General features: G+C 33.7%; 1 protein-coding gene across 1 annotated transcript in view; it reads right to left on the bottom strand.

Annotated features, from left to right (window-relative positions):
- The window catches only part of LOC126878468 (cubilin-like), a 447,168-nt gene that overhangs the window by 346,766 nt on the left and 79,892 nt on the right, over positions 1-20,510 (bottom strand). Inside the window, exons 9-10 of the mRNA XM_050641213.1 lie at positions 14,311-14,634; positions 12,792-12,979 (exon numbers count right to left, since the gene is read on the bottom strand). Of these exons, the coding sequence (XP_050497170.1) occupies positions 12,792-12,979; positions 14,311-14,634 (512 nt within the window). The remainder of the gene's footprint in view (positions 1-12,791; positions 12,980-14,310; positions 14,635-20,510) is intronic.

Below are 20,510 nucleotides of genomic sequence, written 5' to 3'. Positions count from 1 at the left end.
TTCGAATTGATTCCAGAAAAACTATGCCTCACTTTAGTGCTAAATCGGAAAACATCTTCGAATAGAATGCTTTTACCATATTTTTTTGTAATATTTATATACTTTGCTTTATATTTATTTTAGTATTGAAAAACTTGGGTGACGTCAGGGAGACGGATAAGTTAGGCTATTTTGTTAGAAAAAGAATGTTTTAGTATACTTTTCTGAAGTAAAATTTTTAATTGCCTTGTGAAACCAGAAAATATTTTCCATTTTAAACCGAATTTATTTATTCAAGTTCTATAAGGCATTACATTTCCCTCACAAAGGAAATTCGCATATTAACGTATTTTTTTCTAATTTTTAGTTGCCGTGGGGGGCAGAAAATATTTTTTTATTTCAACGCAATTTTACTAAAATACTAAATAGTGTGTTAGGCAACTTTTGTGAGCTATTACATTTTCGTTTCGAAATAAAAATTTTTTTCGTCTGTTAACATTTTTTCAAAATTTTTAACTGTCTTGGTGGTGTGGGGGCAGAAGATATTTTCCAATTTCGAAAAAATTTTACCAAAATAGTTAACAGTTGATTGGGCAACTTTTGTGGGGTATTACTTTTCCATCGCAAAAAAAATTTTTTTCGTCTGTTAACATTTCTTCAAAATTTTTAACTGTCTTGGGGGGGGCGGAAGATATTTTCCAATTTCGAAAAAATTTTACCAAAATACTTAACAATTGATTGGGCAACTTTTGTGAGGTATTACTTTTCCATCGCAAAAAAAATTTTTTTCGTCTGTTAACATTTCTTCAAAATTTTTAACTGTCTTGGGGGGGCGGAAGATATTTTCCAATTTCGAAAAAATTTTACCAAAATACTTAACAGTTGATTGGGCAACTTTTGTGAGGTATTACTTTTCCATCGCAAAAAAAAAAATTTTTCGCCTTTTTCGATGCACCCTATTATACAGTTCTGCTGGTATTTCGTCAATTCCCGGAGCTTTATTGTTTTTCTGGGCCTTAATAGCTTCGAGAACTTCCTCTATGGTTGGACTTTCTACTCCATTCTCTTCTACGTAGTTCATACCCATTTCATATTCCATGTCTACTCGCGTTCCAAGTAGGGTCTGAAAATAATACTTCCAGGTTTCTGTGACTTTCTGTCAGTCACTGATTATTTGCCTACTTTCATCTTTACATAGACTTGTTTGAGGTTTATACTCACTTTTTATCTTTTTTAGGTATTCGTAAGCCCCTCTAATTTCGTTGTTTTTGAAATTTTCTTCCATTTCTATTTGTCCATTTTCATAGGCTCTCTTTTTATTTCTACATATCTTGTCTGCTTTCCGTCTTGCGACGTCAAATAATGTTCGTCTTCTCGTGTTCTTCTTGTTATGTACATTTTGTGTGCTTCATTTCTTTCCTCTATTGCTTGTCTGCACTCGTCATCAAACCATGCTCCTCTTCTCTCCTTTTTCTTGTTTCCTACATTCAAATGATCGGTGGTAAAAATCAATAAACTGTCCCATCTGTTCTCCAGAAAATCTCAGTTCCGCCATTTTCTATTTGTAAATTACACGCGATCTCGTACCAACTAGTACTGCTACTCGATTTGCGTTCATCTTGTGGCGTTTGAAAAAACTCCATCCATTAATTTTATATCCTGTTCTAAATATTTTAAAGTTCACCCTGTTAGAATGTTTCAAAATATTACACAATATTTAGAAAGTACCTGTTTCCCCTTCAAAAACCTATTGGACTGGTTCCAAATTAGTAGAGTTGCATCATTAAGGGCGAATTTAGCTTGCAATTACGCAGCAGGTTCGCAGAATAATTTTCGAAGGTTAGGTACCCCGCCGAGGAGAATCAGTTCCGATTTTACCATCGAGTGGAACTCATGCGTGAGGCGATCCAAGAACACCCATAATGGATACGCAAAAGTTGTGATTTGTTCTGATACTACCGGTAAAACGTATTAATTAGTTTTGATAATGGATTTCACTGTTTCAAAAGTGATTTGTGTTGGTTAGAAGAATCAACTTACTGCCCTTTGTTGGATTTTTAAGGTGAAAAGCCGGTAGATGGATACCCATGAATTATGACGTAGCTGTTAAGGCGTCATAATTTCTTTGTTTGCTGTGCCCTGTGTGGACAAATATGGTCCAATTTTTGAAGTCCCCTATTGAAGTCCTCTGTTTCCCGATGAGATGCCTGATTTGGTCTCAATTTTGCCCTGTTTCCTGTTTGTTTCCGTTCCATTGAAGTCTGTGTCGTCGTGAATGAATTGAATGCCCCCCCCCCCCCCCCACCGTGTTGGATGGAAAGTTTCTGTTTTAGTGTGACAAGATTTCTTTTGAAAAAGAAAGTTTTAAGAAGTGTAGAAGAAAAAGAATATGGCATAGAAGCCAAAGAAAGATGTTAAAGATAGCCCAGTTTTACCCAAAAGAGGAATCTCAGATGAATGTCCCCCCCCCCCTCAATTGGTATCAGTAAGTACCGTAACGTGTCCAGTAAGTACCCAATATGTGTATCGGAGGATATTTTATTCCAAACGACGTCATATGTTAAATAGTAGGAAAGTCCTCCAGTCTGTGTAAGTATCCTTTGTTTATTTGGTTATGGTAGTTAGTCTTCTTTAAACCCTCCCATCTTCCTAACGAATCTACGACTCAGCTCTCCGAACAACAAACTGATGCGCGTTCGCAAAGAAGGTTTATGTTCCTGCTCCTTCTACTTTAGCCCCATTTCGACCCCCAGTATCTTTGTAGTTAGTCTTATTCCTGTCCCTATCTGAGCAGATATGTAAAACGCTTCAATCTTCGATCCGCACTCGTATCCGAGTGACAAAAGGTTCCGAGAAGGCGTTTATACTTCCGAGATGCAATCCGAGTAGAATAACTCGGACCCGAGTACTCGTAAATGTAAAGCCAACTTAATAGTAACAAAGTTAGTCATTAAGGCCCGGTCTTTTCACCTCCGAATAAAAGTTATTCGGAGGTACATACGTAGATAGCCCAACGGGAGATGTAGGCCCAGAGATAACCAAATCAGAGGTTAGTCAGGCAATAAACTCTATGAGAACCAATAAATCTGCTGGTCCAGATGAATTGCCTAGCGAGCTGATAAAGTTGGTCAACGAGAAAAACCTGGACATAATAGTAGAACTGTTCAACGCTATCTATACTACAGGAATCATCCCTAGAGAAATGTTGACATCAGCCTTTGTGTGTTTGCCAAAGAAGGTGAATGCAAAATAATGCAGTGACTACCGAACCATAAGCTTAATGTCACATACCTTGAAAATTCTATTGAAAATTATCCACGCCAGAATACACTCTAAACTGGAGCTGGATATTAGTGACACTCAATATGGGTTCCGCAATGGTATGGGTACCAGAGATGCATTATTCTCCTTCAACGTGCTGACACAGAGATGTTTGGATGTTAACCATCCTCTTTACGTCTGTTTTATAGACTACAATAAAGCGTTTGATAAAGTAAAACATGATCGACTCATGGAAATCCTAAAAAATAAAAACCTAGATGAAAGAGATTTAAGACTAATAACACACCTCTATTACAATCAGCGAGCAATAGTAAGAATTGAAAAAGAAACATCTGAAGAAATGGAAATAGAGAGAGGAGTCAGGCAAGGCTGCATACTATCACCTCTATTATTTAACGCTTATTCTGAAGAGGTAATGCGAGAAACTCTGGAAGATGAAACAGTCGGCATAAGAGTAAATGGAATCTTAGTTATCAACATCAGATATGCAGATGATACAGTAATAATAGCCGATAGTTTACAAGACCTGCAAAGACTCATGAGTAAAATAGTAAGGTGTAGTAGGGAGTACGGACTCTCTCTCAATATCAAAAAGACGAAGTTTATGAAAATTAGTAAAAACAACCATAATACTAACGAAATCTTGATAGTAGAGGGCCAGCAGATCGAAAGAGTAAAAAAGTACATTTACCTAGGAACACTTATAACAGAAAATAATGACGACACTGCAGAAATAAAAGTCAGAATCGAAAAAGCACGTTCTAATTTTATAAAAATGAAAAAGTTCCTATGTAGCAAAGATTTAACATTAGCTCTTAAAGTACGCCTAACAAAATGTTACGTCTACAGTGTTCTATACTATGGAGTGGAATCATGGACGTTAAATGTAGAGACAATGAGACGACTTAACGCCTTTGAAATGTGGACCTATAGAAGAATTATGAGGGTTTCCTGGGTAGATAGAGTTACAAACAATGAAGTACTGAGAAGAATAGGTAAAGAGAAGGAAGTTGAACTTACAATTAAAGAAAAGAAGCTACAGTATCTCGGACATGTGATGCGGGGCGAGAAGTATGGCATCCTACGACTCATAATGCAGGGAAAGATAGATGGCGGAAGAAGCATCGGAAGAAGACGAATTTCATGGTTGAAGAACCTGAGAATGGTTTGGATGGAAAATAGCTATGATGATTGCCAACCTCAGTAGCGGAGATGGCACCTTAAGAAGAAGGAGGTTTATTTGACAGATTTACATGTAATCTGCCGGATAAACTTACCAATAAATAGTTATTCGGAGGTGAAAAGACCGGGCCTAAATCACATATTTGTTAATGTTGAATGGGTTGTATATGAGAGTTCATTTTGAATGAAGTAAAAAACAGGCGTACTCTCAATCATTTATTGTAACTTCCGACGACCGGTTTCGCTCTCTACAATATGCAGAGCATAATCAGGTCAACGATTACAAGTCACTAAATGATTCGGCTACAAGGAGCTACTTCCTGAGTATTCATTAACATGATAATATCATGTTATGTTGCTTACATATTATGTTGCTTAAGTTATGCTAACGCGATATGGTGGAATAGATGGAGAATGATGTAAAGGTATTGTAAAGGATTGAGAGTACGTCTGTTTTTTACTTCATTCATATTTTAGTCGTCGCTAGGCCATCGAGTTGTGAACATCGTTAAAGCGCTCCGAAAAACCGGTGATTAAGAATTCTAATTATCTTATCAACAACAATAAAAAAAGCCCATTAGCAATAAGTGAGAAAAACAAAACAATATGTTCCCTTCGGGGAATCTTATTGGGTTCAGAAATGGACAACCAGTTTATCAACAACAAAACATACAGAGTGATCCAATAAATCTACAAATAACACAAGCACCCAATAACCAACTACAGTGGCAGCCAACAATGATGAACCAACCAGAAAATGCAATGAACATGAATATGCCAACTATGCAACAACAGTATCATACAACTCCTATACAGACAGCAAATACAAACTATTACTCTCAACCAGTTCAGCAGCAAATGCCGACATCAAGTAAAAATAGTGCAAATATCGAAGACAGAGAAACTCACTATATGACATCAACCAGCGAAGATGAAGAAGAAAATCAAACAAACAGTAAAAACGCTTGGCAAGTCATGGGAAGCAATAAAAGGAAGAAAATACATAACAACAAACCAAATCCAAGCGAAATTGAAACAGGTAACCGATTCCAACCGCTGTCGAAAGAAACAGAAGAAAATACTGGAAACGCAGAAACCAACAAAATACCAAAACCTCCACCAATATTTGTACACGGGGTAGAGGATTTCAACGAGATGACAAAGCAATTAGAGGAAATAGCGAAAAAAGAAGAATACCAGACAAAAAGTTTAATAAACAACGTTGTCAAAATAAATTGTGAAACACCAGAAATATACCGAAAATTGGTTAAGGAGTTCAAGGAAAAAAATATATACCATCACACGTACCAACTAAAAGAAGAACGAGCCTACAGAATCGTGATCAGGTACTTACATCACTCAACCAATACTGATGACATAAAAAGTGAGCTATCTCAGTTAGGGCACAAAGTGAGAAACATAGTTAATGTAAAACAACAAAAAACCAAAGAACCACTTAATCTCTTCTTTGTAGATTTAGAACCCGCGCAAAACAATAAAGATGTCTATAATATAACAGGCCTACAGAACAGATGGCAACAATATGGACATTCCAAATCATATTGTAATAAACCATTCGTCTGTGTAAAATGCGGAGGCTCACACAATACCACCACGTGCAAAAAGTCAAAGGAGACGCCAGCCATATGTGCGTTATGCAATGGAGGCCACCCAGCCAATTATAAGGGATGTGATCACTATAAGAAACTTACCAAAGGAAGCAATAAAAACAATGGAGAGCATTAAAACCCATCAACAATCCACACAAATGATATATACACAAGAAACACACAACAATGATCCAATCCACTGCTCCAGGGCTTGAGCTACGCTGACGTAACTAAACACAACCAAACAGAAGATACAACCACTGTGTTAAACAAGTTCTTGGAAGAATTCAAGAATCTATTCAACCAACTAATCCAACAAAATAGCATGGTCCTCAACATGCTTACCATGCTTATGAAAAAAATGAAATAAATGGCTAAATTTCTTCGAATAGCCCAATGGAATGCCAACGGCCTTTCAAGCCATACAGAAGAAGTGAAAATATTTCTAGACATAAATAAAATTGACATAGGTATTTTTAATTAGTGAAACGCACTTTACGAACAGAACTTATTTTAACATACCTAAATATAAACTATATCATACTGAGCATCCTGACGGCACAGCCCACGGAGGTAGAGCAATACTCATCAAACAAAATATTAAACATCATGAACTACTGAAGTACAAAGAAGAACACATCCAAGCAACGACAGTAAGCGTTGAAGCACTTCCATGTAATGTCAACGTAACAGCTGTGTACTGCCCTCCTCGCCATAATCTAAAACGAGAACACTATGAAGAATTTTTCCAAACTTTAGGACCAAAATTCATTGCTGGGGGAGATTACAACAGCAAGCATACCTTGTGGGAGTCACGACTTATAACAACAAAAGGCAGAGAACTGGCACATGTTATACAAAATAAGAATTACTCATTTATCTCAACGGGAACACCAACATACTGGCCGACCGATCCCAACAAAAAACCAGATTTATTGGACTTCTTCATAACAAACGGTATTGGTATAACTTATACAGATATAACACCAAGCTATGACCTAACTACTGACCATAGCCCAATAATAGCAACGGTAAGTACAACAGTTATCACTAAAAAACCAAAACTCCACCTGCACAACAATAAAACAAACTGGGACACTTACCGACAAATAATTCACGATACTATCGAAATAACAACGAGGCTGAAAAAACCGGAAGAAATAGAAGAGGACTATAACAAATTTATAAACATACTACAGTATGCAGCTAAATCAGCTACCCCACAAATTAGTCCCAACAGAAACATAAGTAATATACCTTTAGAAATGAAAAGACTGGTAGCTGAAAAAAGAAAGGCCAGATCTGCATGGCAACGAACACACATACCAGACAGCAGAACAAGATACAATCGCATCAGCAACAAATTAAAATCAAAGCTGCAAGAAGTCAAAAATAAGTCATTTACGAATTACATCACCAATCTATCAAGACAAGACTATATGGAAGCCCATAAAAAGTAAGAGAAAGCCAATAACAGCATTACCTCCAATACGTAAAAATTCAACACCACCAGGGCCATGGGCAAAAAGTGATAAAGAAAAGGCTGACCTATTTGCCGAGTATTTAGCAGAAGTTTTTACTCCACTAAATGACGACTAAGTACCAGAAGCGAACCAAATATTAGAAGAACCACTACAGATACAGGACCGAATAAAACTATTTACTCCAAAAGAAATTAGAGACGTAATTGCCACCCTAAACCCAAAGAAGGCACCAGGCGAAGATCTGATAACCGGAAAAATGTTAAAAGAAATACCCAAAAAGGGCATAGTTAAACTACTGCACATATTCAATGCAATATTTAGATGTGACTACTGGCCCAAAGCACTCAAAATTGGACAAATAATTATGATACCAAAGCCTGGCAAAAACCCTCTAGATGTCTCATCATATAGGCCTATCAGCTTATTACCAACAATCTCCAAGTTGCTTGAAAGACTTATCCTAAACAGAATAAATGCAGAAATAAATCCACAAAATTGGATCCCAGATCATCAGTTCGGATTTCGACAAAGCGATTCAACGATACAACAATGCCATCGCATAGTCAACGCCATCAACCAGTCACTTGAAAATCAGCAGTACTGCACAGCAGCCTTTATAGACATCAGTCAGGCTTTTGACAAAGTCTGGCATCCAGGCTTGTTATGCAAAATAAAAAGAATTCTTCCAGCAAGTTACTACAACCTACTGAAAGCCTACCTACACGAACGGCAGTTTAAAGTAAAAGTTAATGAAGAAGTCTCGGAATACAAGCCTATTCACTCTGGCGTACCACAAGGGAGCATACTAGGGCCATTATTGTACATACTATATACATATGACTTGCCTACAAATGATAAAACAACCATCGGGACATTTGCAGACGACACTGCTATTTTTGCCAAGCATGACGATCCTATTGCAGCAACACAAAATATCCAAGAGCATCTAAACTCACTTGAAATATGGCTGAAGAAGTGGAAGTTTAAGGTAAACTAAACAAAATCATCCCATATAACATTCACTCTCCAGACTGGAACCTGCCCACCAGTAACCATCAATCAAATAAAAATACCACAAAGTAATCAAGTCAAATATCTAGGGCTACACTTTGACAATAAACTCAACTGGAAACACCATATAACAAAGAAAAGAATGCAACTTGACCTAAAAACCAAAGAACTTTACTGGCTCATTGGAAGAAAATCCCACCTTTCAATAGAAAACAAATTGCTAATATATAAAGCAGTGATAAAGCCAATCTGGACTTATGGCATTGAACTGTGGGGCTGTGCTAGCAAATCCAATACTGTGATTATCCAGAGAGCGCAATCCAAGATACTTCGAGCAATAGTTAATGCACCATGGTATGTATCAAACCAAACTCTACACACCGATCTAAAAATTCCATATGTAACCGAAGTCATCAGAGAAAACAACAGAAAACACCACAACAAACTAGAAGACCATCCTAATCCACTACTTCATCCACTACTGCAACCTGTCCACAATAGAAGACTCAGAAGGAGCTGGCCCTCCGACCTAAGAGGTAACTGAGGAAACATCGCTGGATGTTTACCTCTCCACGTCACCACATTTACAATAATATAATTTAATGTAAGACCAACAAATTGACTTATAGATGTTTGTTTTATATCTGATTGTCAATAAAGGGAGATAAAAAAAAATTCATATTTTGAATTCCCACCTTAGTAGGTGATCCTTCGAATTGTAATTTATTACATAGCTTATTACGCTCTACATGTTATGTAGTAATATCGCCATTCTAATTTATTGTTTATCTTCCTACATTTTTGTTGAACATCTATTGTTGTCATCGAGTAAAATTTTGAACCAGTCTTCTACCAAATAATCTAAACGCAAGAGAAAGCTGAAATGATTAATTATTTATATGGGAAATAAGCCACAATTAAAATGAAAAAAATTATTTTATTAACGTTTCGACGCCCAAATCGGGTGCCGTTGTCAAAATACAAAATATTACTAGAATAAACAAAAGTGTTGTTGCTAAGCAAAAAAATTCTTCTAATAATTTATTTAATCTGACTCATTTATATTGGCAATTCATACATATATTATACATTTTAAAGTAGAAGACTTTAAAATGATATTGCCAATATTTATGAGTTGCGTTCCTGGGACGACTTACTGAAAGATAGTTCATTCGATTACGTGAAATCAACCCTAACTCAAGAATATCCGTCACAAAAAAATTATAGCATGTGATCTGTCTTTAAAAAGACAACCAAATGTAACGACAGTAAAATTCTCGCGTTAGAGACTTCATAGTAAATCACAAGGGAAAACCAGGAAAAAACCTTGTGATACTATCCCGACATCGTAAGTATTTGGTCTTACATTTAATTTACTCTCAAAAAATAATACCAAATTCTGACTTGTAACAGGTTTAAATTATAAATATATTAATAATACTAGATATATAAGTAATATGTACTAAAATATAAAATATGTCCTAGCTCGATATTATTGACTTACTAATCTTGGTATTTTCTTTCTATTGACTTCCTCTTTCAGTATGGGTAACCACATCCTACTGCATTCTATCGAGGAATTTGCGACACAATTGGTTTCATTTAGCATAATTAGAGCCGCTTCTTTGATTTTTCTCTTTTTACTATCTGATTCTTTCAGGACTATACTTGAATCTCTCCACTGAACTCTATGCTCATTATCCCATGCGTGTTGACATATTTGAGATCTATCAAATTCTCTATTTTTAATATAAGATTGATGTTCACTTATTCTAACGTCTAATGGTCTTGATGTGTCACCTAAATAAAATTGTTCGCATTCACAAGGTATTTTATAAATGCAATTCTTTGTTCTTTCTTGATCATTGTTAGGTTTAGTTTTAGATAGAATAGATCTCAATGTGTTTGTTGTTTTGAATGTTGTTGAAATGTTGAATTTATTTCCTATTGTTTTAAGTTTCTCGGATAGTCCTTTTATACATGGTATTGATATTTTCCTCGTATTATTTCTTGTGAATGTTGTAGGATCCCGTTCTAAGTTGTTCTGTTCCATTCGATCCAATCTTGACAACTCCTTATTTATAAACGATAAAGGATAATCATTTTTTAATAAAACAGATGTTAATAATTGTTTTTCTGCTAAAAAGGAATTTTCGTTAGAACAAGTAATTTTGGCTCTATCATATAAGGATTTAATGATTCCCTTTTTAACGTTGATGTTGTGATTTGACTTGTAATTGAAATATCTGTTGGTGTGTGTTGGTTTTCTATACACTTGAGTCTTATATCCAATATCCTTCTTTGAGATCAAAACATCGAGGAAAGGTAGGCTGTTATTGTATTCCTTTTCCATTGTAAATTTTATTGTCTCTTCTTGATCATTTATAATATTCAGGAACGTATCCAACAATTCTGATCTATGAGGCCATATTGAAAACACATCATCTACATATCTCCACCATACTGTGGGTTTTAAATTTTGTTTAGAAATAATATTAGTTTCGAAATCCTCCATAAATATATTAGCCAATAATGGAGATAAAGAAGAATAAACAAAAAATAAAATAATAAACAAAATTTAAAACCCACAGTATGGTGGAGATATGTAGATGATGTGCTTTCAATATGGCCTCATAGATCAGAATTGTTGGATACGTTCCTGAATATTATAAACGATCAAGAAGAGACAATAAAATTTACAATGGAAAAGGAATACAATAACAGCCTACCTTTCCTCGATGTTTTGATCTCAAAGAAGGATATTGGATATAAGACTCAAGTGTATAGAAAACCAACACACACCAACAGATATCTCAATTACAAGTCAAATCACAACATCAACGTTAAAAAGGGAATCATTAAATCCTTATATGATAGAGCCAAAATTACTTGTTCTAACGAAAATTCCTTTTTAGCAGAAAAACAATTATTAACATCTGTTTTATTAAAAAATGATTATCCTTTATCGTTTATAAATAAGGAGTTGTCAAGATTGGATCGAATGGAACAGAACAACTTAGAACGGGATCCTACAACATTCACAAGAAATAATACGAGGAAAATATCAATACCATATATAAAAGGACTATCCGAGAAACTTAAAACAATAGGAAATAAATTCAACATTTCAACAACATTCAAAACAACAAACACATTGAGATCTATTCTATCTAAAACTAAACCTAACAATGATCAAGAAATAACAAAGAATTGCATTTATAAAATACCTTGTGAATGCGAACAATTTTATTTAGGTGAGACATCAAGACCATTAGACGTTAGAATAAGTGAACATCAATCTTATATTAAAAATAGAGAATTTGATAGATCTCAAATATGTCAACACGCATGGGATAATGAGCATAGAGTTCAGTGGAGAGATTCAAGTATAGTCCTGAAAGAATCAGATAGTAAAAAGAGAAAAATCAAAGAAGCGGCTCTAATTATGCTAAATGAAACCAATTGTGTCGCAAATTCCTCGATAGAATGCAGTAGGATGTGGTTACCCATACTGAAAGAGGAAGTCAATAGAAAGAAAATACCAAGATTAGTAAGTCAATAATATGGAGCTAGTACATATTTTATATTTTAGTACATATTACTTATATATCTAGTATTATTATTATATTTATAATTTAAACCTGTTACAAATCAGAATTTGGTATTATTTTTTGAGAGTAAATTAAATGTAAGACCAAATACTTACGACGTCGGGATAGTATCACAAGGTTTTTTCCTGGTTTTCCCTTGTGATTTACTATGAAGTCTCTAACGCGAGAATTTTAATGTCGTTGCATTTGGTTGTCTTTTTAAAGACAGATCACATGCTATAATTTTTTTGTGACGGATATTCTTGAGTTAGGGTTGATTTCATGTAATCGAATGAACTATCTTTCAGTAAGTCGTCCCAGGAACGCAACTCATAAATATTGGCAATATCATTTTAAAGTCTTCTACTTTAAAATGTATAAATATATGTATGAATTGCCAATATAAATGAGTCAGATTAAATAAATTATTAGAAGAATTTTTTTGCTTAGCAACAACACTTTTGTTTATTCTAGTAATATTTTGTATTTTGACATCGGCACCCGATTTGGGCGTCGAAACGTTAATAAAATTATTTTTTTCATTTTAATTGTGGCTTATTTCCCATATAAATAATTAATCATAAAAATGCCACAAGGAAATAGCTTCAGAACAACACAAAGCTGAAATGATAAGAAAAAATACAATTACTCACCTCCAACCAGTCATTTCCACAATTGGGTGAATCTTCTAGATCGAACTTAGTGAAGTTTAGTTTGATAACCTTATTTGTTGAATTTAACGTGATTTTCCATGCGCAGCTAGAACGATGATTATACGTAGCAAAATCTCCAGCTGGGAATTTTAAGGTACCATTATCGCCTCTTAAATAACCGCCACACCCTACAAAAATGTGCCAAAAAGATTACCAAGGAAATTATTAAGTTGCGTGCTGACTAGAGCATTTTCTTCCGAACGAACCGAACGCCACAAACAAGTAAATGCTCAGGTTATTCGAAGGGTTCGTTCTATTCGCAGCGTTCCCATATTCTGCTCATCTTATTTCAGTGTTTGTCCGACCATGGTAGCAGAGAATCTGGAGTACGCCCGTACCCACTGAGCATCAACGAACAAATGCTCACTTTTGATCTTTCAACGGTTACCGACAGTCATCGGAAAATGATCGGCTCGTTCGGTTCGGCAGAATTTTGCTTGCGAACACGTACTGACTAGAGCAATTTGTTACAACGCACTCTGCTCGTTCGGTTCGTTCGAAGAAAATGCACCGGAAAAATGTTCGGATCAAGTCAGTACGCACCATTAGATAAAATGGTTCTAAGAGATAATATTGATTAACCCTTCTACTATAGTAGTCACAGACGAAAATACTTCGTCTTCGCTTCGTTCTAACAGCGTAGACACAAATGCCTAACTAACTGTACTGGAAGCTATTTTCATATTATTTTGCCCTTGTTATTTGTTACCTACCCCCTTCCGCTGTGCAGGTATAATATGCAATGCAAAATGCAAGGGTCAGAATGACAATGAATGGCCGTTTCCGGGTTCCCGTTTCACGTTGTTTGGTTGTGGACCTTTACCTGAATGTAATGTAGTTAAAAATAAAATTATACCTAAAAATACTCATGGTATATTATATTCATTTCAGTTGAAAACGAAACGAGAATTTCTCATTTTTCTTCAATAGAATTAAATTTTAAACTTTTTTACCATACAATTAAAATGGTTTAAAAAAATGAATTAGATAGTTCAGTAGTACCTACCAAAATACCTAAACTTTATTAATTATTCTTAACGAAGTTGATAACCTATAGGCTAACATTATTCTTCTTCCTATAGGTACATACAGTATATTCTTTTTAAGATATTTTAAAAGTATATACAAGTATATGTTAAGCATATACTTTTGCATATACTTACGCATATAATAAAAATATTCGATTAAGGTATATTCTAAGAATAAACTTTTACGAACATTCCGAGATACTACGTACACGAATGTGCTCAGTATATTCGGTGCAAGAATATTCTTTGAAGCACATGCAAAGAACATGAAATTTAGAATGTTTTTTATGGTACATGATATGCTTGTACTACGCATATACTAAAAAGGATATACTTCGACGAATGTTGGTAGGATATGCTTAGAACATGATACGAACCCACATCATTGTTATTTGGGTAGTAGTTTATAAATAAAAAAAAAGTTATCTTACCTTGCAATTGTGTTTGACAGAATGCTCCAGTAAATCCAGACTTACAAACACATTTTAGTCTATTATTAACGCTTTGACATTCGCCGTTATTTTTACATGGATTCGGTGTACAAGCGTCTGATTTCAAAGTGTCGCAAGTGGCGCCTGTGTAAAACCTGTAACAATTGCAGTGGTAGTTTCCATCATCAGCAATGGTACAGCGTCCATGAACGCATGGGTTTGGTTGGCAGGCATGTAGAGGAGTATTTGTACGAACACAACCGGTTGGACCAGTGCCGGTGCCAGCGTATCCCAATGGACAAACACACTGCACTGTGCCTAAATCTGTAAAAAAAATATTGTATAATGTACAGTGGCTTCCTGATAGATCAGCGGGCCCTGGTTCCAGTTGGGATGCGGGCCCGCTCGCCCAATTAAAACACACATTGTATATCAACAGTTGGCACTTACTTACTTACTTAAGCCTTTCTCTAATACTTTACGGTATCGAGGATAATAATAATATTAAAGCATTTAATAGACATTAAATATCAATCATCATATTACAGTAAGGTCTCTTTTTATGCGGATTATTTTAATGCGATTTTGAAGTTGTGCGGTTTGTATTTCATTAAAAAATTTCTATTATTAACAATTAATATAAATAATATTAACTATTCCCATCCAGTAATCTGAGGGCTTGCAATTGGGGTATTCCCCTTGTTACATAATGTAGCATGTAGCTATTATAGACCAGGACGCATCTGTAAAAATATTAGTACATTTGGACGTTGAGAGGTGACTCAAAATTTTTTGCAGAAATTGCTTGAAAATAACTCAAATAATAATATTTATGTTATCCTCCCTCTCAAAAAGGTCCGGAAAATTGTTTAAATAATGAAAATGTCAAAAAATGAAGGGAAAATTCGATTATTTTCTTTGTTTTTTGATTATTACTTTAAAAGTATTCATTTCCGAGAAAAGTTGTACTGACATAAAAGTTGCGTAACTAAATTTCCTACAATATAGAATTGGTTAAAAATTAAAAAAATAGTCACCCTTGTTGCAAAATAGCAATAATTGCGAAAAAACCATACAAAAACAAGTATTCGCATTTTACATTTTTCAGCCATCTATGCTATACTTAGGACCTTCATATTTTACCCAGAAAAACTATATGATACAGTAAAACAATAATGTTAATTTCATTAAGATCGGTTCAATAGATTTTGCAAAATAAATTTTGCAATCCAGCTTTCGCAAAAAAAATTCATTTATTCAAAATATTACAGGACTGAAAATAAAGCAGATAGCAAGTTGAAATTTTTTTTGCATATAGAAGTATACTGTACGTTTCATTTTCAATTTTCAAAATAAAAATCGATTAACTACCAAGGCGTCAGTAATTTTTTTTAATAAACATTAATTATTGGTGCTACGCGCAGGACAGCGGATAGTTTGCTCTGATTGGGCATTCCAATGACCTTTGATAATGATTGATACATTTTAATTTTTATTACATTCCGATATAAATAAATAAATTTGTTTATTGCAAAATAAAAACATATACTCTATCCTTTGAAATAACACTTTTTTTAGCAAAAACTTTCTTTGTTCATATATTTTAACTTAGAGATTAAAAGTTTATTATTTTTAAACATATGCAATTGTTTAAACAATATTTTACAAACAATAATAAAATTAGTTTGATTTTTGTAGAATTATTAAAATACAACAAAATATAGAGCAAGAAAATAATATATTAGATAAAGATTTGAAGAAATTTTGGTGGAAATCAACTTGTGTGAATCAAACACCGCTGTCCTGCGCGTGGCACCAAGAATTAACGTTTATTTAAAAAATTTCCTGACGCCGTGATAATTAATCGATTTTAATTTTGCAATTGCAAATGAAAGGCACAGTACACTTCTATAAGAAAAAAAATTCAACTTGCTATCTGCTTTATTTTCAGTCCTGTAACATTTTGAAAAAATGAATTTTTTTTGCGAAAGCTGGATTGCAAAATTTATTTTGCAAAATCTATTTAACCGATCTTAATGAAATTGACAGTGTTATTTTACTATATCATAAAGTTTTTCTGGGTAAAATATGAAGGTCCTAAGTTTAACATAAATGGTTGAAAAACGTAAAATGCGAATACTTGTTTTTGTATGGCTTTTTTCGCGATTATTGCTATTTTGCAACAAGGGTGACTATTTTTTAAATTTTTAACTAACTCTATATTGTAGAAAATTTAATTGCGCAACTTTTATGTCAATACAACTTTTCTCAAAAATGAATAGTTTTAAAGTTATAATCAAAAAACCAATAAAAAAATCGAATTTTTCCTTCATATTTTGACATTTTGATTATTTAACAATGTTCCGGACCGTTTTGAGTGGGAGGATAACTCAAATATTATTAAGGTGAAGTAGTTTTCAATCCTAATAGCAAAATTAATAATATTGAAAATATTAAAAACATTACTAAAAGATTTTTAAATTGAAAACTTATTGGTACACTTTCCTGGTGACACCTCCAAGACTTCTACAATTTGCAAGCACATGGATGCTGCAGTGAAGACAAAGGGAAGGAATTCTACACTATGCAATTCACATCCCCCGTCTGCCACTTAGTAAAGTTCCAACGGAAAATGCACCTGGTTACTTTACGGAGTAATACGACTATAAAATAAAAATGTACACCATTTTTATTCAGTTGCAATGCGAAAGCAAAACAATCTTACTTTTCAATTAGAATACGGAGCGCAGTCTAGTCCTCTGAATCGCGATTTTCGGCTCTTATTGGAGCCTCATCGGAGAGAACGTAGGCACTGTTCTCCATATCCTAATTGACCAGCACCGAGAGCTTTTCCCACCCATTGCAACCGAAGTGAAGGTATTAGGTGACTAGCGTCATCTGGCAATTAAAAGATGAAATAGTTTTCAATCCTTATAGCAAAATTAAGAATATTGAAAATATTAAAAACATTACTAAAAGATTTTTAAATTGAAAACTTATTGGTACACTTTCCTGGTGACACCTCCAAGGCTTCTACAATTTGCAAGCACATGAATGCTGCAGTGAAGACAAAGGGAAGGAATTCTACACTATGCAATTCACATCCAAAAATGTATACCATTTTGCTTTTCAATTAGAATACGGAGCACAGTCCAGTCCTCTGAATCGCGATTTTCGGCTCTTATGAGACTCCGATGAGGCTCCAATATAAGCCGAAAATCGCGATTCAGAGGACTGGACTGCGCTCCGTATTCTAATTGAAAAGTAAGATTGCTTTGCCTTCGAATTGCAACTGAATAAAAATGGTATACATTTTTATTTTATAGTCGTATTACTCCGTAGAGTAACCAGGTGCATTTTCCGTTGGAACTTTACCAAGCGGCAGACGGGGGATGTGAATTGCATAGTATAGAATTCCTTCCCTTTGTCTTCACTGCAGCATCCATGTGCTTGCAAATTGTAGAAGCCTTGGAGGTGTCACCAGGAAAGTGTACCAATAAGTTTTCAATTTAAAAATCTTTTAGTAATGTTTTTAATATTTTCAATATTATTAATTTTGCTATTAGGATTGAAAACTACTTCATCTTTTAATTGCCAGATGACGCTAGTCACCTAATACCTTCACTTCGGTTGCAATGGGTGGGAAAAGCTCTCTGTGCTGGTCAATTAGGATATGGAGAACAGTGCCTACGTTCTCTCCGATGAGGCTCCAATAAGAGCCGAAAATCGCGATTCAGAGGACTGGACTGCGCTCCGTATTCTAATTGAAAAGTAAGATTGTTTTGCCTTCGCATTGCAACTGAATATAAATGGTATACATTTTTATTTCAAATATTATTATTTGAGTAATTTTCAAGCAATTTCTGCAAAAAAATTTGAATCACCTATCAACGTCCATCTCAAAACAGATGCGCCCTGGACTATTATATCAATCTGAATTCTCATTGAAAGGTATAACCTGTAATTGTGTTGAAAGTAAATTTAAATGTTTAAGTATTTAAGAGTTTAAATGTTGCTGATTTTAAGTTGCAGTATAATAACAGCACATTTTGATTTCTAAATTGAAACATTTAATTAAGTGTCGTAAAGTTTTATGTTCCATTAGAAAAGGTTTTTGCAATCTCAATATCGTTAGTCTGCGTTTTTAATTTCTTCTGTATCATCTTATTTGGCCCAATGGAGAAAAAAAAATCATCAAAGACAAAATTGTTGGTGGACAAAAGTCCACCATTTTGTGTGATTTTAGAAAATCACGGAACGTACCCCTACTTTTTCAATGCAAGTAAAGTCTTTTTTTATGCGATTTTTTTATATTCGGTTTTCTGAAGAACATATCCACCACATAAAACGAGACCTTACTGTATGTAATAAAATATATCATGTATTTTATAAAAACTCAAGCTAATTTATAGTCCATTTACTCTACGGTTTTTGCTGTATATTTTAAAGAACCGCTTGGATTGAGATGAAATTTAGCATACACATAGCTAACATGCCAAACAAAAAAAGTGATATTGTGCCGATGTGTGCTTTTGCCCTGGGGTTGAGTTTCACCCCTTCTCGGGGGTGAAAAACACGATCAAGATAAGTCCGGAATTGGATAAACTGACTACTTCTAAGCAACCGTAGTGCTAGAGTTTTTTCACTATGTCAATATTTCTCGAATTATTTGCGAGTGAATATGTTCATTTTTTTTACAAAAACACGTTTTTAGACGGTTTTTCGTAAATAACGCAAAAAGTAAGTATTTGTTCTGAAGCTATTTTCTTGTGGCATTTTTGTAATTAACTATTTTTAATGGGAAATAAGCCACAATTTTAGTAAAAAAATGATTTTATTAACGTTCCGACGTCCAAATCAGATGCCGTTGACAAAATACAAAAAATATTAATACATTTAAAAAAATGGTGTTTTCTTAGTAAAAAATTCTTCTAGTATTTTATCGAAAAAAATATTGTTAATAAAAATATAGCTTATAAAAAGTAAAAAAATGGTAATGGGAAGTATGTTCTTATCCGTCAAAGTCCAAATCAAATATCTCAACATGAAGTAACCAAAAAATGAAGCACTTTTCGGAATAAACTTATCACAACTTTTTAAAAATTTTTAAAAAGCTTTATTTTTGTTTTATTTTTAAGTTTGTAACATCAATATTAAGTATGTAATGCTGAAAATAAAGTATTTTGGTAAAAAAATCGTAAAAATCACCCCCTATGGTTTATACGATCTGTAAGTTTTATCGGTAGCAAATGCTCATTTAAAAATTAAAAAAGTTTTTTTTTATTTTGAAAAAAATATTTTTTTTTCAAAAAAATTTAAAAATTATAGGTGATACCAAGTATCTCACCTAGTAAAAAATATAGGTGTTGCTATTGTGAATATTTTGGAGTTTTTGTTTTTCTGAAGACAAAAATTAGTTACGATATGGTTATTCAAAATTTTCATATGCTCGTGATTAGTGACTCGCTTAAGCACATTTAACTACAGCCTGTTCAAAAATAAGCACTTTGAACCAACGAATCTTACAGATCTTATAAACAATACAATACATAAGTAATCTGGGAAGCGGGAACGATTAATTTTATTTGGGATGCTAATTACAGGGTGATTTTCACGATTTTTTTTTACCAACCAAAAAAAAAAGGATTATTTACATTATTTAGATCATAACTTACGTACTTTGATGTTTTTTAAATAGTATGTTTTTTAAAAATCAATTAACTATTAAAATAGTAAGTTAATATTGCCCAATCGCATCGTTTTTCATACTGACATGACTGATTACTTTACGCCAGCCGTTTTCATAAATAATGAAACTAAAAAATCTACATCTAAATCTCCAGTCATAATTAAAGACCTTAATATCGGAAAATTAAACAGCTTTTAAAAAATTGTCATTGAAATGAAATTTATATAAAAAAATAGATTCTCAAATTGCATAATATGATACATTTAGATTTAGATATAAATAAATTAAATAATTACATACAAACTTAAATAAAAAATATTAAAAAAAACTTGGATAACGGTAAGGTTGATATCTTGTATCTAACAACGAGATTTTCTTAAAAAGAAGTTAGTGTTTATATTTATCCTTATTACCCTTACCACTATTGTGTATATTTAGAATTTTATTTCAGTTATTAAGAATTACTTAAACATACAGGATGAAGGAGCAATGTGCTATAAACACATCGAGC

This window comes from Diabrotica virgifera, chromosome 10 (assembly GCF_917563875.1).
Source record: "Diabrotica virgifera virgifera chromosome 10, PGI_DIABVI_V3a".
Taxonomy (NCBI): Eukaryota; Metazoa; Arthropoda; class Insecta; order Coleoptera; family Chrysomelidae; genus Diabrotica; species Diabrotica virgifera.
The sequence above is the reverse complement of the archived record's forward strand: the minus strand, read 5'-3'. Positions and strand labels throughout refer to the sequence as shown.